The sequence below is a fragment of the Vespula vulgaris genome, chromosome 10 (assembly GCF_905475345.1).
Source record: "Vespula vulgaris chromosome 10, iyVesVulg1.1, whole genome shotgun sequence".
Classification (NCBI taxonomy): domain Eukaryota; kingdom Metazoa; phylum Arthropoda; class Insecta; order Hymenoptera; family Vespidae; genus Vespula; species Vespula vulgaris.
In genome coordinates, this window is record NC_066595.1 from 3,669,143 (window position 1) to 3,693,416 (window position 24,274).

The window sequence follows — 24,274 nt, forward strand, 5'->3', positions numbered from 1 at the left end:
AAGGAGGAAAAGTGGGTCACAACGAAGGAGGCGCGATAGTGCGCACGCTTCGATTATCGATTGAAGCGACGTTACGTTCGTTCGAGTCTGTACGCTAGATCTCATTTATACGAAGGTAGTGGCCACGGTGAGTTGTTATAGTAAGCGTCAGTTACGTTATATCTCGCTCAATAACGCGTTAGATAAAACTATATATATTGTATCGTTGGAGATAAAAAGTAAAAATAAAAAGAAAAGCTGTTTCTTTCTTCTCAGAAAAGATGCGGTGAAATTTGGCGCGTCAGCGAGAGAGAGAGAGAGAGAGAGAGATACTCCTCGCAAAATCGGCCATTTTGACAGCGTTGAGAAATACCTGCAGGAAAAACGACTAAGATCTCGTTTCTGTGGCAGTTACCCTCGAGGATTGCGCGCGTGAGGAGGCGGCGGTGGTAGTGGTATTGGTGTGCGTGCTGGTGCTGCTGCTACTGCTGCTATTATTGCTGTTTCTACTGCTAGTATTAATACTGTTACCGAAGGTAGTGTCGATTCTGTGTCACAATCATCGGACAAGAGTAACCATAATAAGATCTCAATCAAGAAGATCATCGTATTCCTAAACGTGGAGTGAATTCGTACGACGACCTTCAGGCAGAAAAAATGGCTGGAAATATGGGTATGGAACAACTGATCCCGATCGTGAACAAGCTGCAAGATGCATTCACGCAACTCGGGGTCCACATGCAGCTTGATTTACCACAAATCGCGGTAGTGGGCGGTCAGAGTGCGGGAAAAAGTTCTGTGCTCGAAAACTTTGTTGGCAAGTAAGTATCTCGAGCTTTTCTCTTCTTATCTTTTCTTTAGACGACCATGATATGCGAACCGAACGTCTCATTGCGTCTTATAATTCAATCGATAATCGTCATCAAAGAATCGATCTAACGTACTTATCTCTACTCTTCTATCTTTATTATACGCCACGCCTTGGAGGCGGGCCGTACTACATTTTACTTTCGTTTCGATTCTTCAATTCTTTATTATTAGTATTAATATTAATAATAATAATGATATTGTTATTGTCATTATTATTATTATCATTATCGTTATTTTTTTCTAACGATCTTATTCTATCCTTCTCTTATCCGTTAATTGTTCTCGTCGATCAATAGTATCACTAAAATCGTACGAGACCGCCCTCACGGTGACATATCGAACGTCTTTCCCTTCTCGTGTAATTTCTATTGTAATTATACTTCTTTTCTCATTATTTTCATGATCTCATTGTAAGGTAACATCAATGGTTTTTTTTCTCTCTCTCTCTTTTTTTTTCTTCTTCTTTTTCTTCCTCTTCTTTTCTTCTCTTTTTCTTAGTAAATGAAGACAGTCATTGCTGCTTTCAGAGAATTCAAACGTTTCATTGTTCCAATCATACTACTTAAATATGAAATCAGAGTTGGTATCAATTATCGAGTTCGTTTCTTAACGGAAATATTTTATCTTACATTCAACAACAAACTTCGTCTCTTTATGTCGTCACGAAAATATTTATTCTTTCTGTTCATGTTCTATTGAAAGTTTCGTTACGTCTAAAACGACAAACTACACGAACGTACGAAATATTGTACGTGACAAAGAAATTAAAAAAAAAAAAAAAATAACTATTAGGCATGTCATAATTATTTGTTGACCAATTTATGAAACTCTCTAATGATATTTCATTTTATCTTGTGAAAGCATTAATATATAGTCTCTTTGTGCGTAAATTATTATTACTGTATAATTTGATATATTTTTTTCTAATTTACTTTGATTACTTTTTCTTAATTATTTCGTTCTTTCTTTAAAATGATCCTTTTTGGTAATGATTGTTAAAAATGAATATTTTTTACAGGGATTTCTTACCAAGAGGTTCTGGTATTGTAACTAGAAGACCACTCATCTTACAATTGATTAATAGCACTACGGGTGAGTCATCACAATATAATCTCATTACCAAAGTATGTTTGAAAAATATACAAAAAGGAAAATTATGTTTGTATCAAATAAAATTTATATATACATACATACATACATACACATATATATATGTGTATATATATATATATATATCAAAAGTCTGTATGTAGTTGCTCTCTGTTATCATGGCTTCCTATATATCTGAGTTTATAACAAACAGGAAATTCAGTACATTGCCATCTCTCTCTATTCAGATATTCTATCTAAATCTTTTTATAAAAGATTCGCATACAAACATTTGTTGTAGCAAGGATAATATTAATGAATATTTTTTATGATTACAGAATTTGCAGAATTTTTGCATTGTAAAGGCAAGAAGTTTGTGGACTTTGATGAAGTACGAAAAGAAATAGAATCTGAAACAGATAGAGTAACAGGCAGTAATAAGGGTATTTCTAATATACCTATAAATTTAAGAGTATATTCACCTAATGGTAATTATAATTTTATTACTATATTCATGTGATAATCAAATGATTTGAACTAATAGAGAAATTACTTCTATTCTTTCTTAGTTCTCAATCTTACATTGATTGATCTACCTGGTCTTACAAAAGTACCAATTGGAGATCAACCAGCTGATATAGAAGCTCAAATTAAAGCAATGATTTTTCAATTCATTAGAAGAGAAAATTGTCTTATATTGGCAGTTACACCAGCTAATACTGACTTGGCAAACAGTGATGCTTTAAAACTTGCTAAAGAAGTTGATATACAAGGTAATATTTTTTACATTTATCAAACAGCTTCATAAGTATATAAATAACAATATAAAATAATTGACAAGGTGTACGTACCATCGGAGTTATTACTAAATTGGATCTTATGGATGATGGGACTGATGCTAGAGATATCTTGGAGAATAAGCTGTTACCTTTACGAAGAGGCTACATAGGTGTTGTTAATAGAAGTCAAAAAGATATTGAAGGGCGTAAGGATATAAAAAATGCTTTGGCAGCTGAAAGAAAATTTTTTCTTAGGTAAATAACTAATATGATTATCTATGTCATCTTGGTGAATACATTTTCAAATGTAAAAAATATTTATTTGTTACACTAGCCATCCATCTTATCGACACTTAGCAGATAGATTGGGTACACCTTATCTGCAACGAGTTCTAAATCAACAGCTTACAAATCACATCAGGGATACCCTTCCTGCCTTACGAGATAGACTACAAAAACAGCTTCTTACACTGGAAAAAGATGTTGAACAATATAAACATTTTAGACCGGATGATCCTGCTATTAAGACAAAGGCTATGTTACAGTAAGTGAGAGTAAATTTTTATTTTATAAATGTGTTTTTGAATTTTTCTATGAACTGTATAATATTTAAACTACACATTACAAAAGACGTACAATCTAGTTTATTCCTAAAAAAGTTGCTTATGGGTGGAGGATCCTGACATTTTAAACAATTATTTGTTTTTGTTTATTTTTTATTTTTCAGATCAATTCAAATGTATATGTAGGTATCTTCTCTTATGTATTTGAAGATTTTTTGATAGATTGTGTGTTGTTTGCTTAAAAGACTATTAAATAAACAGATCTATTAAAAGTATCATTTTATATATTTCAGTAAAATAATTTCATTATTACGCTTCATTTATTATTTTAAGAAATGGTGTGATTATTGATTTTGAATGCAGACAGCAAAATAAAACTGAATAACATACTAACGATTTGATACATTAGAAAATATGCATGATATTTTTTACAAAATACAAAGCTTTTGCGCAAACACTATAATTTAATTCACTCAATGAAATACTTTTTTAAATGAGAATAATTTTATGTTGAAACTCAACGTATAAATAGAGAAGTAATTTTGTTACATAGGATTATGTAATTGCTTTTGATCTTGTATAATATCAAGACTCTCTACCCATAATATTAACATTTAATACACAAGTTTTTATATTTCATTTTAAATATTTTTAAGGATGATACAACAACTTCAGTCAGATTTTGAACGGACTATAGAAGGTTCTGGTTCAGCGCAAATTAACACAAATGAACTTAGTGGTGGAGCAAAAATAAATAGATTATTTCACGAACGTTTTCCATTTGAAATTGTTAAAATGGAATTTGACGAAAAAGAACTCAGAAGAGAAATTGCTTTTGCTATCAGAAATATTCATGGTTAGTTAAACCTCTAATTATATTTCTTATTTTTTTTATATTAAATTACAAAATTTTAGATACTATTTTTTAATCTTACAGGTATTAGGGTAGGATTATTCACGCCAGATATGGCCTTTGAGGCAATAGTCAAAAAGCAAATTAACAGGCTAAAAGAGCCTAGCCTAAAATGTGTGGACCTAGTCGTACAAGAACTTAGTAATGTTGTTCGTATTTGTACAGATAGGGTATGTTATATTCTTCTTCCTTTTTTTTTTTTTTTTTTCAAATTTACAATAATTGTCATATGAAATTTAACATATTATAATCTTATATTGTAGATGTCACGTTATCCTAGATTAAGAGAAGAAACAGAACGTATTATAACTACTCACGTTCGACAACGTGAACAAATGTGTAAAGAGCAACTAGTACTTTTAGTGGATTGTGAGCTTGCATACATGAATACGAATCATGAAGATTTTATTGGTTTTGCCAAGTAAGTATCATTTGAATATTCTTTGTCTGTACATTATTCTAGATGTAATTAGTATTCATGAAAGTAAATAATATGATACAAGAAATTAAATTTTTGCAAGTTTGGTATAATCACTTTTGTGTGTGGCTTTTGTTACATATGTGCCTGCTATTATATTTTCTTTGATTTTATTTTAATATATTTGAGTTACAATATATAGTCGATATAATATATAACATTCAATGATGTATGCCAAACATTTCTAATGTTATATTAACAACATTCGCAAAATATCAATCAAAATATTTCATTACTTAAAAAATCAAATAGTTAATTTTGTAGAATAAACATTATATTTTAGTCCATATCATCGCTAAACTTAGAAATTGTAGCATATAAAAAAAAAGAAAAGAAAAAAACACAACAAACAAACAACTCTCAAGTTTGTGTCAAATCATGCAAAAATAATATTTAAAGATTTTATTTTGTCTTAAACAAAAACTTTGTTTTTTATATAAATAATAAACTAACATAATAGATATTAATTTAGTTAACTAATCATATTTGAGCAAAATTATTTTATTTTTATAAAAATTATTACTGCTAATATTAAAGTATTAAAATGCATGATGACACATTCTAATGTTCAAATGAGCAATAATACATTATTGAATTCACATTGAAGAGTGCTTACAAACTCATAGAAACAATATTTCACAAATATGAGTTTTTTTAGGTGCAACATATGAACAATTTTATTTGTTGATTTAGCTGTAAAATTTTTTTATTTTTTATTATTTATTTTTAATTGTCTTTTTAGAAAATGCTTTTTTCACAATCAATGCATGCAGTATATTATCCATTTGGTTCAATCTAGTTAATTTATGCGAATATATTCAATACATTTTGCTTCATAAAAAATTATGTAATTTTAGCTCTTTAGTAATAACTATTTCATTGCTTCAAATGCTTTTTCGCGCATTTATTGTACTCATTCGCTGCTGCTCAGGTGTGATATATATCTGTGAAAGTTTTTTATGCTTTTTTTGTCATTTTGGTTATAACGCAAATATTTTTCTTTTAGTATCATTTATTTTTAATATTACATATATGCATCTTTTTAGTTTAAATCATTTTACACAAATAAAAATAGAATGATATCATATGTAATACCAGAGATATTCTCACTTGTATGTATATAAATATTAAATGATGTTTTTTAGGAAAGATACATGAAATTCTAATAATAAGTACTTATTTAACTTCCTTTTGCATGATTTTATACCTAAATGCCTAATTAATATGTGTGTACATGTTAACAATCTTTGCAATAAAATTTATTCTTGTATCTGTTATATAACAATTTTGTTGTGAGAAAATTGGGATTCATTTATAAGAATATATCTAAAATATATAATGAAATCCCGCTTATAAAAAAAAAAGAAGAACGAAAAAAAATATCTCTGGCATATATTATCAGTACTAGTTAGATAATTATTCATTTTAAGTATTTATTTCATATTCATTGTACAAGCAAACAGTCTAAATGATGAAAACAAATAAATTTTGAAATAACAATAATGATGTTGCTGACAAATAATGCCATAAACTTCTTAATTTAACTTCTAGTACCATACTGGGTAAGGCATATTTAAACATATACTATAAATATACTTCTCTATATTACTAATGTTAATTGAATAAATATTTCCTATAAAAAAAAAATTTTTATGCATGAATTATATCATATATGCCTTGCTCTGATCAACATAACATGTATACTTTCCCCCACAAATGTCTCTATTCATGATCGACTTCTTTATATTTTACAATTAAAAAAATGATTTAATTGTATCGGCAGCGCGGCGGCCAGTAGCCATAATGCAAGGTAAGAAATGTTAAAATACATTGACAAAAAAATTTCCACTACATTTTTTGTTCCTTCCATTTTCACGCTTTCTCTTATGCTTATCCTTCCGATAATGTTTTTGGCTTTTACCTTACAATGATGTTTTATTACAATATATATATATATATATATATATATATATATATATATATATATATATATATATATATATATATATATCGCAACCGACAGCAATCTCTGGCTTGATTTAATATTATTCCTTATGATGAATGTATAAAAGATATCCAAAAAAATATTTTCATATTATAATATATACCATTGTGATAAAGTTTAATATAACAAAAACTGCACTATGGTATATTATTTTTTAATTGAAATTTAATATTTTCCCACACATGCTCTCTGATCATTTATTTTTATTTATTGTTTAATAATATTATAGATTTTTAATTATACATTTCTTATATGATTTATCATTTATGATGGATGTGATATTAGTACTTTGAGGAGCATAATTATGGAAGATTGTTTTTCTTTAAAATTTTTTTCAACATAAATTGATTATAATGTAATATTAAATATAAAATGATACTTCTTAGAACTCTATTTCGATTTGAATTATTTCTGTTTTAGTTGTATCTTCATTACATGTTACATTATGTATTATATATTAATAAATTTTTTTTTAAATAAAACAAGTAATTGATATACGAAATAATGTAAGTCATTCATGAATATTTAGACAAAAATAATGTACTAAACACAGCAACATCAATTCTACGTTTTTGTTTCACATTCCAAACCATTTCATACATTTAAAATGTGCTTAAGCAATACATTATGTTAATAAGAAGTTGCTTCGATTGCAGGTGTAAATAGTTCTCTTTGCAGTGTGTAAATACTATTTTTTGAATGATTGTTACAAGGTATATTTACAAGCTTATTTTGAAAATTACAGGAATATGATATATACATGTCTGCATGTTTGAAATTTTTTTACAGCATTTTATAATTTCAAAATGTGGCACAGTAGAATGTTTCAAAGTTTCTCACAGTCAATGAAAAAAGAAATGTTACACAAAATTTTGCTTTTTCAAGAATGCTAAGAAAGTTACTTCTTCATTTAAAATACACATATATTCTATATTTTTTCTTATAATTTTTTTATTTATATTGCATTTATTTTGCAATTTTTCTTCTATAGTCATTAAGACATATTTAAAAACTTTTGCTCTAATGTTATAATATAACATGTTTGCATAATTTTTTAAACCTAATGCTAGGATTTTTACCCTGCTAGTTTGTTCAATAAAAGTGTGACTAGTGCAATTTTCGTGGTACACTATTATGGTGGGCCTTGCACAAGAATATATAAAAATTTCTCTTTTTATACATTTCATTATATATCCTTTTTTATGTTACAGTGCTCAGCAATCATCAGAAAATGCAGTTAAGGCTGGACGACATACTTTAGGCAACCAAGTAATACGTAAAGGTTACATGTGTATTCATAATCTTGGTATTATGAAAGGAGGATCCAAAGACTACTGGTTTGTTTTGACCGCCGAAAGTATTTCTTGGTTCAAAGATGAAGAGGTAAATAATTTTCCAAAACAGAATTAAAATTTTTAATTTATTTTATATCTATTAATATATTTATTTTTAATATTTTAAAGGAACGCGAAAAGAAATATATGCTACCTCTTGATGGTTTGAAACTGCGCGATTTAGAACAAGGCTTCATGTCTCGACGACATCTTTTTGCATTATTTAATCCTGAAGGAAGGAACGTTTATAAAGATTCTAAACAACTTGAATTAAGTTGTGAAACACAGGATGATGTTGATTCTTGGAAGGCTTCTTTACTCAGAGCTGGAGTATATCCTGAGAAATCAACAGAGCAAGCAAATGGTGAAGGAGAGGTAATGTATCTGTACATATTTCAATCACACACACACATCGTTTTTCTTTTTGTATTTAAGGTGAAAACAAATGTTATATGTATAAAATCTGTAACTTTTTATAGATTCTTATTCCTAAATGTATCAATGTATATGTGACTAGATATGTTAATACTAATGTTTATCATAAAAAAAAAAAAATGTTTGTTTCTTTTATTTGAAATAATAGTTATTTATTACTTTACACTCAGCTTTTCATAAAAGTTTCTCAAATTAGGGTATATCTATTAAAAATATTAGTCGAAATATTAATATTGTATTAAACTTATTAGACCAGTATTTTATGATTTATTTTAGGATAAGCAGAGGGTGAGTTGAATGAAAAGAAAGAGTGATCCGAATTCTTGTTTCATTTCGAAATGAGAAAACTAACTGTGTGGTGGTGTGATTTAGTTTAGCTTATAAAAATAATTAAAGATTTGTCTGAAAAAATTTAATCATAAATTGTGTGATTTTGCATGTTGTCATTTTTGATGAAATTTAATCAATATAGTATTTCTATTGTTTGCGTATCTATAATGAAATCTTTTTGTTTAAAATTTTGAACAACTAAAGGAAGGATATGAGGTTTGTAAAATTATATAGAACTTGTATTGTACTATTCTGAAACATACAGCACATATGATTACTACATACACCTCCACTCAGCATATTACACTACTTAAGTAATATTTAATTGATCAAAAATATATAAACTTTCCAATTAATTCAAGCATAATAATGATGAAAAAATGGTGAAATGCTATTTATAATGTAAATGATCATTTAAGTACTGCTAAGAAATAATTTTATATATATACTTACTATACATTGATGTAGTAATAGAATTTAATATATTTAGTTTGTATTGATTACAATACAAAGTTTCAATATAATTATAATGTTGATAGTATAGTTTTTTTTTGTTTTATATAGATCATATAGTTCTTTTCTTATGAAATATATTTGATTATTTCTTTTATATCAAAAAGATCAAATTTCTTACATTTCAATTATATATGTTTAGGGTGGTACAGAAGGTCAATCTTCAATGGATCCTCAGTTAGAACGTCAAGTGGAGACAATTAGGAATCTAGTAGATTCTTACATGAAAATTGTTACAAAAACTACCCGTGATCTTGTTCCAAAGACAATTATGCATCTCATCATTAATAATGCAAAAGACTTTATTAATGGAGAATTATTGGCACATCTTTATGCAAGTGGTGATCAGGTAAGAAAACGACATATTTATTATATAATTTATTGTTATCACTTTTCTATTTACCTCAATCTATTTACCAGTCATTACATATTCCTATATTTTTTAGTTGACAGAAGATGAAATAGATATATTCAAGAATTTCATTGATCCTGTAATTGTAAGTCCTATCCCTCCAACAAATCCTATTTCCATAATAATTTCCTTATATAAGTGACATGCATACATTTTTTATATCCAATAATACCATTATTATTATGCTTTTATTTGATTATAGGCATCTATGATGGAAGAGTCTCCTGAAGAAGCACAGAAAAGAGAAGAAATGTTACGCATGTATCATGCATGTAAGGAAGCTCTTCGCATTATTGGAGATGTTTCAATGGCTACAGTATCAACGCCAGTACCACCACCAGTGAAGAATGATTGGTTGGCTTCTGGAGAAAATCCAAGGTAATCATTATGTTATTATTCTTTGCCCAAATTAGAAATCAACTAATTTGCTGTTATCGAATTTTACACTATGCACTTTTGCCTTGTATACTTGAACATCATTGCAACAGTCTTGGGTAAGATTTATCATGTTTTTATCATTTAATTTTATTCTAAAAAATAATGATTTTTCATTTCATTTTTAGATTATTTTATGTTCTTTTTTATTTCTCGCCTATTAGAGAGTTTAATTAAGCATAATATTTTTAGTTTATTTAATTTTCAAGCAGATTGTGTTATATAGTGTATATACTTTTTTAGTTATAGATTTTTTTACATTATTATAATTTAAAAACAACGGCAGTCGGTAAAGCTAGAACAATTCGATAGATATTAGATGATCTTTAGCAAAAGAATCCACTTTAGGTTATCGCCACCATCTCCTGGTGGGCCAAGACGTGGAGTGACACAGCCACCACCTCTTTCTAGTTCACGAGTACCACCTCCTGTTCCTGCCACTGGGCGGCCAGCACCGGCAATTCCTAATCGACCTGGACCTGGTGGACCACCACCAGCGCGAGCTAATCCAGGCCTACCACCACCACTTATTCCATCGTAAGTACAATATATATATATGTGTGTGTGTGTATATATAAAAAAAAAATTATAGAAATTCGTATAAGTAATAAAATTTAAAGTGCAGAGTGGAATCACCTTTTATTTGCAGTATGCTGTGATTCATTTGATTACCAAAAAAAATATTGCACAAAAATCGATACGTTGATATATTATCATAAAAAAAAGAACTTTTAGCCGGTTTTCCTTTTAAAATACTTATAAAATTAAAAATTGCGGCTTAATTAAATAATATTCGCGTCTATTTATATTAAATAGCATTTTATACGATTGGGGCTTTGGTGCTAACTTCACTTTCTATTGCAGGCGCCGACAATAAGTCTTCGCACTAACACGCCTATTCGCTACTAATTTATATATATATACATATATATATGTATATATATATATAACATATATTTGTTGCATCTATCAATGTACATTTTACACAAAACATTACTTGTTAATAACTCTATTTCCTGTACGATGTATTCATGTATCGGAATATATTAGATAATAATACAGTCAATAAAAAGTGGGGTGTTTGCTCATATGAATATACAATAAATATATTTTATTAAATTAATAAAAACTGTGTTAACAGAAATTTCCAAGATTGTTATAGTTTTTATTATATAGTGTTATATGTTATTATATTAATTTTTCATATATTTTACTCTTTTAATTGTTATTGAAAATGAACGTACATGAGATGTATACAATGAATTATATACTTTTTTATTTCATTTATCTTTCTGATACTGAAAAAGAAAAGAATATAATTTTGAACTCATAACTCATTGTTGCTTTGCAAAAATATAGTTTATATAATGTATATATAGAGATGGGCACACCTCCACTTATAACTTTGTTCTAGCATTAGTACAAATTACACATTCCTAAAAAAAATAGGAATGTCAGGCAGGATTGTTCTTGTTTCATTGTAAATTAGTTTGGAGAATTGTACATGATATGTGTATATATGATTGAAGATATCTTATAATAAATGGTTTTATGTTGATGAAAATAAATAAACATTCATTCACTTGCTAACAGCATGACATTTTGGGGCTATGGGTAATGATAGACTAGAGAAACTTATGTCTATAATATTTTAGTATCACCACATATATCTTTACAAACACTACTACATAAATGTTTCGTCTATCAAAAACTAAATCATAATATGTATATCTAAATATAAACTAAATATTCATTTTAAAGAGGCTTAAAGCTCCTTCACACGCTATGACGTCAGTGTTATGTAAAGCATGATGCCGACGTGAAACCTGTCAATTACAATGTAAAGGACAAATATATGTCGGTGCCTGCATTGAAATTTCTTAATAAATAATACCAAGCATAAAACATTAAAATAAGCACGGAAAAAAAGAAGCAAGAATAAATTAATTTAATAATTGTTGAAACTATGCATACTGAAAGATTACACATACTTCTCAGGACATTCAACAAATAAAATATGTATATATATATATATATATATATATATATATATATATATATATAATGGAATTAAGAGAGCTATATTGTATCAGTTAAATTTCTAATTTAATAATTAAGAAACTGATGAAGTGAGATCTATAGTAAAAGCTGAGTGTCCATGGTATGTTTAGTCGAGGGGGTGGCCTTCAGCAGAGGGTGACACAGGCTGCGACTCAGGCCGCTGCTAATGCCGCTGTGAACGAGCTGATGGACGCGTTCAGGATCAAGTAAATAAACGCTGTGTTGTAGCTTTCTTATAGTATACTTATCCTTATTTACAACGTCTCCCCCTCACGGGTATATTCTGTATTACTAATACATTGCGCATTGTTAGATGATAAATTTAACGAGAATGATATCGAAGAAATTCATCCCCACGTACATATTTTATTTGCTTTAAGAAAAGAAATTTTGATGGATTTGCGTGTAAGAAGCTCTTAACGTGCACGCACTTACACACATGCGCAATATGTGATGGAACTATAAACTAAATTAATAATTGATGCCTTTTTAAATTGTATTGTTATATACGTACGCGTGTCCACATATTTATTCATTTATTATCACGCATACATATAATGTAGACAGTAATTGTATAAAGTAATGTCCGTATATTTTTAAGGCATTAAGTGTATAAGCATTTAATTTTTAAACAAAATTCCCCTCAATACTTATATATCTAAACATAAGGAAGATTGTTATTCACTCATTGTTAGAAGCAAATAATTATATATACCTTCACGCATTATAGAGCAATAATATTTATCGTACAATTATGTACATGAAACTGCTTGTCTGAGGCATGTATGTAATTGAAACAAAACTAAACAAAAAAAGTAACGGATAAATTCATTTATTCGGATATAATAATAGTTCCAATACATTTTAAAATATATATAATATACTTGCTAGAATATATATATATATATATGTGTGTGTATATATATATATATATATATATTCAGTCCATTGAGAGATTTTCTAAAATCTATCAGAAACAGATTACGATGTGGCATATTATAATAGTATCGATTAATCCGAAGGAAATTGAATACTCATACGAAGCACTCCTAATAAATTGCTCGTTAAGTGTACCTCAGAATATTTAACAAAAAGGAAATATAAAAAATATATATATATAATTAGGGGGCACGTTTAACTCATTATAAGAGTACTCATAAACGTAAATTGAAAATGTCATGCTGTTGGAAAGAGTTGAATATCTTTCAAATATGTTATAAAGATCAATTCTTCGAAAAAAAAGAAGAAAAAAACAAATTACGATTAATCATCGTATATTATAGAACGTTTAAATTATCATTTTCATGATATATGAAAATTTTTTTGCTCTCTTTCTCTTTTTCTTTCTCTTTCTCTCTCTCGCTCTCTTTTTCTCTACCTCTTACAACATTTACTGCACTTTATTCCTTATGAGTTTTTGAATGGGTGGGTGGTTGATTTTATGTGATACACATGGTATGGTTGGGTATAATGAGCATATGACACGATGATTAATTATCAATCCATATGAAATTATTATCGCAAATAATAAATGATAAAAAATTAAAAAAAAAATAAAATAAAATAAAATAAAAAAACATGTGGCTCAGACATAGGATGTGATATAGCATAGAACGCTTCAAGGATTTTGCATGAAAATCCTGAATCGCGGATTTTTTCTTTGAGAATAATCGTAAATAAATAAATAAATAAATAAAGTAGTTTGCATTTTCGATTGAAAATACAATAAGCATATTCGTTATAAAGTAATTAATAATGATATATATATATATATATATATTTAGTGTATGCATGTGTATATATATTATGTATATATATAAACATATGCGCACACGCATCACATTGCAAGCGTTCAGGAGCTCTGTTGTATTTGGAAATATTTGTTGTTTCTTATGCTCCTCAATAATGCTTGCGATTTGATGAAATATGTATATAAAAAAAGATATCACACATATTTCTGTAATAAACACGCACTCGCTTTTTCATAAGAGTGATGTGCTTCGGCCGTTGTTATATCTTATCTCTTACGAATATTTTTGGACTTTGTACAATGACATAATTTACAAATCACCATGTTAAAATTAAATAGCAGCAAATATTATCTCATCATATTAATGTCAATGTATAATAGGCCTAATGATAATATATATACTATGAAATTAATCGCTTTTCAATATCAAATACACATATATATATACATATATATATGTATATATATATATATATATATATATATATATATATATATATATATATATATATAGATGATATTTGACATATAATTAGCGTAACATTGATTGCCATACGCGTCCTAAAATTATACGAATAAGCCGAAGCACATCGGAATTATACAAGCTTCTATGTATTAATGCTTCAAACTGCTCGTATATAAATGCATCGTTACGAGCAATACACTACACACACACAATATTAATATCTAAATGAATATCGTATATGTTAATCTTTAAGAGAGTCAAAGATAAGAAAAAGAAGAACATTAACAAAAAAAAAGTTTCGAAAGCATCCATGACTAGTATTATTATAATACTCTTGTACAGTATAAGTAATAATTGGTTTAATCATTCCAAGGATTATAAGAACATCAGAGAGAATAGATCGTGATCTAAATAAGAAGAATAACTCGTTTATTTATATGGTCATTTATTATTATTGTTCTTGCCATTAATTTCGTTCTAATTATCTATTTTCTAAGTCGTCTGTTCGCTTAAATCACATTTTAGAATTTCTTTATCATTTTAATTGAACGACGAATTCTTTTTAAACTATTTGCCTCATTACGAGTATAACATAAAATATGGGTAGCGTCGAAGTAAAGTTATCAGTCTTTTACGGACTATAGTATTTCGATTGGACATATCAAATATTAAGCGTAATACATGTTTGTCGTTAGTTCATCATAAGTTTACGCGTTGAATTTAGTTTCTTAGTTCAACAATAACTTATTATAATATTTACATATATACTTGACGAAGTTCTCCGTTTCAACGAGAACTTCTTTCTTCCGTTAAGTCGAATTATCATACATAAGAAAATTTCTTGAAAAGTAAAAAAAGAATCCATTTTATATAGACGTTTTCAGGGTGTTATTTCGGTGAAACAATTAATTCGTTTTTCAATCAACGAATTATAAGCTAATGCTTATTAATATAAGTTTCAATAAATGGATTTATACTATAGTTACTTATATTTTAATTAAATGAAAAAAAAAAGAACAAATAAACGTAACGAAAATGTATTCTAATAAACCGGAAGAATTCTCGCATCAATTTAAAACATCTATTAAACTTCGAATACGCATCGTCCAATTGCCAAAATTTTCTACATTTTATTTTTGGCCAAAACGTTTAGTATTATTATTATTATTATTATCATTATTATTATTATCATTATTAATGAATAAGTGAAACTAGCAATTAGTTATTCAAAAGATATATTATAAAACGAGAAAAAGGAACGTTTTTAAAAGAACATGAATCCACTACTTGTCTTCCTTCGAATATTATATATGTATTTCTTATTTATAGTTTATATTATAAAACAAAAAAATCTCTATCTATAAGAGATATCTCGATTTGAGAAACGTCCTTCGAATTTTCAATATTTACATTACATCGATTCATTTAACGTTGCAATTTAATGACCAAACCATTTATTTAGAATATGAAGCATGATTTATAATATCTCTTGTGCATTATATCAAATCGTGCCGAAGTATATTGGCTTACAATTAATATTCAAAAAAAGAAAATATTAATTAAACGTTATATCCTCGTGTTAGAGCACTATTATTAATGATTAATAGAAAATCGTCAAGAGAGAGATTAATGCACGGATTAAAATATTTTGTAAGATCATTAGACGGGTAACGCGATAGCAAAACATTTAGTCTCATTGCCTCGAGAAAAGTAATCTACGAATGTTCTATATCACATTAATAGCTTAGATACTTTCAATTGAAATAAACAAACAGTTCGTGAGAAAAAGTACCGGCGAACATAAATATTATACCTTCCAGTTGATTACTCATGTTATTTCTTATTAAGGACACGAGGACAGTCTATTCCAATAAGAGAGACAATTGAATCAACAACGTTATTTATGACTTGTGTTATCCAACTATTATTTATACATTTTGATAATCTTACTTTTTCTACGTATGATTTTATCTTATCGTTGCGATTCAAATATCGTTTACGAATAAAAAAAAAATTAATAATATTACGAATTAAGAAGACGTTCGTTAAAAAACAGATGTTTAGAAAATGAGAAAATAAAAGAAAAATTAGAAAGACCGCCGCTATTTGCAAAGACGCGAGAAATTCTTTGCTATACATTCTATTATATAGAAATGCTTCAATCCAAAAATGTGATAGGCACGATAATTAATGATACATTGAAATAGATCATTAATAACACATTATTTATCTACGCGTAATCTTATACTTTAGAGAGTGTAGACTAAGCGTGTGCAATAATATTAGGAACAATATCATGAAATCGAGAAAAATTATTAGATCGGGCGATCAATTACATACGATTTGTATGATAATTGTTATTGTCGATTGACAAAATGGCGAAGTAACCTTTAAAAGATAAGAGAAGAAAGGGAACGAATCGACATTTGATTTGTTTTTTCTTTTTTTTTGTGAATTCATTTAAAACATAATTTTTATGAATACTTTTCTTTATGAAACAAAAAATGATGAAACGCGAATAAATTATATCGAACGTTGAAAGGTTACTTGGTTAATGTTTTTCAAAAAAAAAAGAAAAAAGAAAGAAAGAAAGAAAAAAAAAAGAAAGGAAAAAGACATTATAAAAATATTCTACTGTAACGATGTATGTACGTACACGTGTTATACACACGCGATCAAAGAAAAACACATACACAATTTTATTGAAATATAAATGTGTATATAGGAGATAATGTTATAAAAAATATATATAGATATATTATAAAAATGAATAAGGATTAAGAAAGAAAAAAATAAGATTATCTTATGCGAGCGTTGAGGCACGCATTTCTGCTGGGGACTAAAAAAAAACTTAGAAATTAAACTTCTCTCGATATTAAGTACCTTAATTAAATTGTTTTAACTCTAATTACTATTTATTATCCCCGCATGCAGGGATGCGTATTCGCGTTCTGTGTGTATTTTTTCGTCGTAAAACCTCATACTTAAGACTATCGAATATTTCTTTCCAAGCTTCCAGGACATAATGTTCGCGAAGTAATATTAACAATGAATGTAGTAACTTCGTCGATTTGAAAGGACTTTCTTGTCAACAAAGCTATTAATCGTTAAATCTCATTTATTATATTGATAATATTATAAACAAAATCATCGAAGAAACATAAACGAAAGTCCTTTCAATGGCATTCGTCTTGCTTGTGTGTTTGTTTTTAAATATCGCATGTTTACGTATTAAAAGTATTTAATTTTTCGTTAATTTCATAGACAGTCCTATCTAATTTCATGTAGCTGTACAAGTATGCTACTTTTTCAAGTCAATAATAATTATATTCATCTATCATGGCCTTATATTAAATCATCTTTAGAACGCATTATTATTTATAATCTTCTATACATTTTCCTTTTTACCTTCTCATAGTACTAACGGATGTTGCTATCTCTGCTTCTACGATTATCTTAATAATTTGATATATTAAGTGAACAAAAACCGATAATTTCTATTCTATATGAAAGATATTTTGAGTTATCGCATTAATTGCACTGGCGGATTTAGCCTTTAAGTGGCTCGAAGAATTTTTAGGGTCTCAATTATGCATAATATATATGTATATATTTCTCGTTTCAACTATTCACAGAAATGACGAAATAAGAAATATACTGCTTAAATTCGATTATATAATATAAACATAAAAGAAAATTATAATACAAATTTTTATATTGTCGTCTGGAAACCTTTGTTTTACGAGATCCGAGGCGATCGTCTGTGCAAAAATCCGCCACTGATTAATTGTATCAAACACTTTGTTTTATTGTCTCTATTGTTTCTTTTCTTTTCTTTTTTTTTTTTTTTTTTAAATTATTGATATCTCTTGACCTCTACTACTATAAGCTCTCCCTCTTTATCTCTTTTTTTCTTTTTTCTTTCTTTATCACGCTTATAAATTATTAAAAAACGAATAAGTATTCATGATATATGTATGTTGTAGGCGTCCCGTACCTAATATTCCTCCCCGTATTCCTGATAGACCGTATTCCGGCCGACTAAACTGAGATAACGCAACGTCAACAAAGGACATCGTTGCAGTTGCGTTCAAGGAGAGAAGGGCAAATCCTCTCCCATGGACCACAACAAGAATGGATAGAACTATTTGATGACGAAACGAAAACAAATATGAAGAAGATACGATGAACCAACAGCTTCCAATGGATACGTAAACGCAATTGTTATCAAGGTTACACATATGTACTACCCTCTCCTCCGGATCATCGAATTGGTAAACACAGGTTTCGTTATTGCGTACTTCCAAAGGATAGGAGGAAATGTCAGGAGTCGTTGGAGAACGATCAGTATTATTAATAGCGTTGAATAATCGAAGACGAATCGAACGTAACTCATTTCTTTCTTTAATATCAAGATATAATCCAAATGACAATCGTACGTACTTTCTTTCTCTTTTTCATTTCGTTTTGTTTGTTTGATTCTTTTTCTTTTTCCTTACTAATATTGGTATTTATTATCAATGATATTGTATCTTATTTATAAGATCACAATAACGCGTTTCTTTATTCGCAGTAGATGTTTCTCTTTCCCCTGAGATACATATATAGGTCCAGTAAAATGTGTGATTTTTCTTTCTTTTCTTTTATATATATATATATACAAAAAAAATATGCAGAGAGAGAGAGAAGAGTAACTCGATTATACCTCGATTACCTCGATATTAGAAACGTGTTTTTAGGAAGGTTTTCTTCCTTTGGTGCTACGGAGGATAATAAATAGCAAAGAGAAGCGAGCACCAGCAGCATTCCAAAACACATTTATTGTCGAAATAGAACTTCAACCTTGAAGACACTACTCTCTTTCCGTTTTTTCCATCCCGTGCTAATTTATTTAACTTGAAACTTCGTATCGATGCCATTTTAGTATCTTTCTTTTAAGCTTCGATTAAGATAAGATAATTTAGATAATTTGTATAGAAACAACGAATTTAGAACAAATTCAACGGCGGTGTGATACATAATAGATTATTTTAAGTATATTTGAATTTTAGCCTTATTTTTTTTTTTTTTTACTTGCAGTATGCGCAACGTTGATACTTTGTATGTATTTTTTATTTGTTATTGTTATATCTTAATATTAATTCGTGGCGGCTGTTTGTGTCTGTATGTGTGTTTTTTGTATTGGAGGGGGTGAGTGTTTGTACGTATGTATGTGTGTGTGCATATATATATATATATAGCACATATATAAGCAAGTAAAACGCCAAATAAATTGTCGTGCGTTACCGGATAAGATTCATTAAATAAGTAAAAAAAAAACGTTGAAGTGGATGGTTGTGTATATAGTCATTCAATTAATAGTATTACATGTACGTACATATGTACGTAACACGTGCTAAGAAAAAATTTTGTATTATGAAATTTTGGAAAGCTGATCCATTGAAAAGCGACACTGACTGACGACAAATGTATAATATACGAAATAAATGATATTTAATACTGACGTGTAAAATAGCCGCTTTCTTAAGGCTTTTGTCTACTTTAAACATTATTGATATTTCAAGCTTACTCAATACAGCTTCTAATATTACATATTCTTCAAACGAAGAATAGGATCTTTTATAAATATCAAAATTCATATTCAAGGCATATTATTAACGCTCTCACTACTTTAACCGATAGATTGTAATAATAACACCATAATATGATAAGTCTATTTAAAGAAGACGGATCGATAGATAAATTCCCCTTTTAAAGCACAAGCAGTTTTTAAGCGTATAACTTTCCATATAAAATTCAACCTCTAAAAATTATTTCATATATCTTAACTAACGAGGTTGTTAGATTATCTTATGTTTGGAAACAGAAAAGCTTGAACATCTTTTGCAAATTTTTTCATTCAAAATAATACATAATTCATGAATTTGCAAATAGATTTTTAAATTAATATCATAATTATGTCTAAAGCACGTTTCCTGTAATATAGAATTTTTTAAAATAAAGAATTTATTAATAATATAATTTATATAATAGAAAAAGTAAAGAAGTAAATGGTCTCTTGTGCAGGTACATTGTCCGATAGTAGCTTCGTTCATAATTATTTGTATTATTCCTTTTACGCAATCGGAAGAGATTATTAATATAAGAATTAATTTATCGGCGGAACTTTAGGTGTGATTCCGTAATGTACGTGAACGACTGCGTACAAAGAACGTTCGGAAAATTTGGAACAACCGTTAATCATTTTTTAAACTTTCCATGTGTTTTGTAAGAGTTTCTTGCGATGTTTGAACAAATACCGTATTCATAGCTTCGTACGATTTATCCATCAACTCCTGGATATTGTCTTTGGTCAAGCCTTTTGTAGGAATTGGAGGTAAGATTGTAATATAGCTAGTACCTGGTACATAGAAAAAAGAAAGACACATGAAATTATTATATCATACGATTAAAAATAACAGAAACAAATGAACGATATTCGAGCAATGAAATATTAAGAAAAAGAGAAGAAAGAAAGATCACCATACCAGAACCAAATCTCTTTGATTTACTATTCAAGAAGAAATATTTTGATACGATGACCGGTAGAATCGGTACTTGCGATGTTATAGCTAAATGGAAAGGTCCTTTTTTGAAAGGTATCAATGTATTACCGCTATGTCGTTTTCCTTCTGGGAAAAATAAAACTTTCATCTAAAAAGAAATATTTACAAATATATCAAATCGATAATTGATTTTTAAGAATAAATATTAAAATATCGTAAAGAGAAAATTACTTTAGAGTCTCGTATATATTTACACGTTGAATTTACAATCTTACGAGATTCCTCAACATTTCGTCTATCGATAAAAATTGTACCCCATAGCCAAGCAGCGAGACCAAACGGTCCAAAATATAAAATTTCTTTTTTAGATATAACGGTACATCTTTCCATAACTAGCCACAATTGTGCCAATACTAGTGAAAGATCGTAATACAATTAATAATAAGAATAATTAGTATGATTTTTAGAAAAGATATATATTTTTTTTTCTTTTTTAAATATCTTACCTCCCAAATCCAACATACTTTGATGATTTATCAAAACAATACAACCAGAATCGTGAATGATATTTTCTTTTCCACGTACCTCGTATTTAACTCCTAATACTTTATTTGTTGATTTACTCAAAAGCCAAGCGGGTATTCTAAAAAGTATATAAAAAACACTCATTCTTTCGTTTATATAAATATAAACTATACGAAATTAATTAATTGTGATATATGAAGATAAATTGTACGTATTTATATTGGTCTTAGTTCTATTACTTACAATGCATTCTTCCAAGATCTGATATTGAAAAACATAAATGGTAAACAAATGATTGTGAAGAGTAGAGACTCTAATCCAAAAATTAGAAATTTCGCTCTATATCTAAAGCTCTCATTTAGAGTACATATCATTACCAATAGTAAAACGAGTGCAACTCCGACGCTAGTACAAGAAACACCTAACATCCTGAAAAGAAGACGATATCAAAATAAAGAAAAAAAAGAGGAAGAAACAAAAAAAAATAATTCATTAATTTTTTACAGTTTAAACACAGACTTATATTATATACAACATAATTTTTAAAATACGAACCGATACTTTTTTAATTACAAAATTGATTAACTCTGAAGAATTTTTTTTCTCTTGATTTTTGTTTGCTTTATTGGATAAAGTTACAACGTATGATGATAAGACAAAATTGTATAATTTTTATACAGAAACTTTGTATTTCAAAATATGTTTTGTAATTGTAATAATATACATATTTATTCAACCACAATAGCAAACAGAGCATATTTCCGCTTAAGCGACTCCTTTTCTATTTCGTTACCGACAAAGAGAGCACTGATTTATTAATTAAACGATTCCAGTCGACAGTTACACCGAGCGCACCGGAAAAAGCTAGGCGAATTTGTCCCCATGTAAAATATTTTTTTTTTAAAGTCCGATGAAACATTACTACTATTCGAACATTTTTTTATAATTCGATAATAATCTTTTATGCTTCTGTGTTTTATATCAATGATATTTTTACCTTCAAAGTTTAAATCAAAGTTTACGTAATCAAATCTATATGTATGTGTATATATATATATATATATATATATATATATATATATATATAACTGATATTCAAAATCGTAATATAATGTATAATTATAACTGAATGTATAATAAATGAAAAATAATTTTTTTATAAGTAGAACTTTCTCAAAAAAAAAGTATATAATTTTCATTAAACAATATTAAATAATTTATCATGTAAATTTTTAATTACATTATATTTTACATTGGACAAAGATATACGAATTGGAAATATTCTGCAACAAAATATAATATAGATACTGTATAATATACGCAACAAAAATTAACATTTAAAATTTCAAATATCTATGTTTAAATCATGATCTTTTAAAATAGTCTTGAAAATATTAATGCAAAGAAAAAAATAGAAAAAAATTAGGACGATTTCGGAAAATCGTAAAATGCAATTAAATATTTGGAAGATTTCCAAAAATATCGGAAGAGTTAACAAATATATCACACACACACATACATAACATCGTTTCAAATTTAGACATTTTTCAAATAACGTTATATAACGAAAGAAATATATATATATATAAAGAAACAATATAAAATTTAATTCCAACAACATGACTGTCGGTAAAAAATTGTAAAATATTCTCGTAGATTTTATCAATCAAATTCTGCATTGTCATAACCTATTAAAAATTCTCGGACCTTGTAAAAAAAAATAATATAATTTTAAACGTAGAAATCATTCTTTCTTTTCCGTTAAAATTTAATATTTTCTTCTAATTATTCTTATTGCTCATTAATTTGCTGTTATCGAAAATAATAACGAAAATTAAAGAGATAGAAAGAAGTGTACTTAATTGGGATCTATCACAAGTGCTTATCTTGTTAAACTTGTTTTCGAAAACCTTTTTCATTTTTTTCTTATATCTTTTTCTTTCTTATAGCAACAGCAAAAAGATTTTTGTCGATAAGCCACTATTACCATCTTTTGTGCGATATGGACACACAGCTTGAAATTCGCGCAATAAAAAGATAAAAATTTCTTATGCGTTACGCAAATAAATATATAACAAAAAATACTATCCTCCGATTTTTTCCTAAAATTTCAAATTTAGTTTATTGTAAATCAAATCTACTAAATTATCATTTTGAATATATATATATATATATATATATGTGTGTGTGTGTGTGTGTGTATATATACATATATATTTATATATTTATTTATTTATTACGCACAAGTTTCATTTTAATGAATTATTTGAAAGAATACGACAGTCGATCATTCTCAAGAATGAATATTTTAGAAAAAAACAAAAATAAATATTACGTTAACATAATTCATCCTACGTAATCCATAACAAATATATGTGCATACATACAATAATTTATTGGCAAGATCCACTGTAAGATTAAACAGTTTCTATTATTCCAATATGAACTTTTATCTCGTGCGATGATTTTTGGCTGGATTCATTTTTAAATCAATTGTTGAACAATATACGAACAATATACTTTTGCCACTTCGCGCAATCTTCATTAAAAAAGACGTAGTATGTCTTTTGTGCCATTATAACTATCAAAAAAGGAACACGATGTACTCACATGTCGAAGATCTTTGCTTGTCTAAAAAATTATATTAAACTTTTATATATTAGTTAAAAACGATCAATAAAATTTTAATATAAATGAAACAACATTCATCAAACAATGAACGACAGCCTAAGCCTCACTAAAGGTACAGAACACGTGCGCGTCTTTTATATCGAACGATCGTCGCACGCAGC

At 27.8% G+C, this 24,274-nt stretch overlaps 2 protein-coding genes across 14 annotated transcripts; one reads left to right on the plus strand and one right to left on the minus strand.

Annotated features, from left to right (window-relative positions):
• Window positions 1-19,915, plus strand: LOC127066629 (dynamin). Of its 11 annotated transcripts, XM_051000570.1 has the most exons (19): window positions 1-127; window positions 256-800; window positions 1,868-1,941; window positions 2,277-2,426; window positions 2,508-2,711; window positions 2,780-2,972; window positions 3,052-3,261; window positions 3,937-4,136; window positions 4,218-4,363; window positions 4,457-4,614; window positions 6,455-6,481; window positions 7,888-8,059; window positions 8,140-8,385; window positions 8,980-8,991; window positions 9,431-9,637; window positions 9,903-10,078; window positions 10,484-10,672; window positions 12,307-12,402; window positions 18,399-19,915. In XM_051000570.1, the coding sequence occupies exons 2-19, from the start codon at window positions 637-639 to the stop codon at window positions 18,460-18,462; spliced, it is 2,688 nt and encodes an 895-aa protein (XP_050856527.1). In that variant the 5' UTR covers window positions 1-127; window positions 256-636; the 3' UTR covers window positions 18,463-19,915. The 11 variants fall into 11 exon arrangements, 10 of the variants coding, with proteins under 10 accessions (XP_050856527.1, XP_050856531.1, XP_050856525.1 ...); XM_051000574.1 differs by having other exon boundaries at window positions 107-800; window positions 10,547-10,672; XM_051000568.1 differs by having other exon boundaries at window positions 108-800.
• Window positions 18,231-24,243, minus strand: LOC127066655 (1-acyl-sn-glycerol-3-phosphate acyltransferase beta). Of its 3 annotated transcripts, XM_051000643.1 has the most exons (7): window positions 24,093-24,230; window positions 23,870-24,021; window positions 21,726-21,911; window positions 21,464-21,600; window positions 21,189-21,370; window positions 20,940-21,105; window positions 18,231-20,812 (listed from the first exon to the last, which is right to left on the minus strand). In XM_051000643.1, the coding sequence occupies exons 3-7, from the start codon at window positions 21,908-21,910 to the stop codon at window positions 20,649-20,651; spliced, it is 834 nt and encodes a 277-aa protein (XP_050856600.1). In that variant the 5' UTR covers window position 21,911; window positions 23,870-24,021; window positions 24,093-24,230; the 3' UTR covers window positions 18,231-20,648. The 3 variants fall into 3 exon arrangements, with proteins under 3 accessions (XP_050856600.1, XP_050856598.1, XP_050856599.1); XM_051000641.1 differs by lacking the exon at window positions 23,870-24,021 and having other exon boundaries at window positions 24,093-24,243; XM_051000642.1 differs by lacking the exons at window positions 23,870-24,021; window positions 24,093-24,230 and adding an exon at window positions 22,038-22,479.
• Between the last annotated feature and the right edge of the window lie 31 nt (window positions 24,244-24,274).

Bases quoted from the DNA above. Each gene is read 5' to 3' on its own strand.
- LOC127066655 (XM_051000641.1), bottom strand. The intron at 21,601-21,725 runs GTAAGTAATAGA...TATACTTTTTAG, and splicing joins AGATCTTGGAAGAATGCATT to AATACCCGCTTGGCTTTTGA. The intron at 21,106-21,188 runs GTAATTTTCTCT...ATTTCTTTTTAG, and splicing joins AATATATACGAGACTCTAAA to ATGAAAGTTTTATTTTTCCC.
- LOC127066629 (XM_051000570.1), top strand. From the start codon at position 637: ATGGCTGGAAATATGGGTATGGAACAACTGATCCCGATCGTGAACAAG. The intron at 2,427-2,507 runs GTAATTATAATT...ATTCTTTCTTAG, and splicing joins AAGAGTATATTCACCTAATG to TTCTCAATCTTACATTGATT. The intron at 4,137-4,217 runs GTTAGTTAAACC...TTAATCTTACAG, and splicing joins TGCTATCAGAAATATTCATG to GTATTAGGGTAGGATTATTC.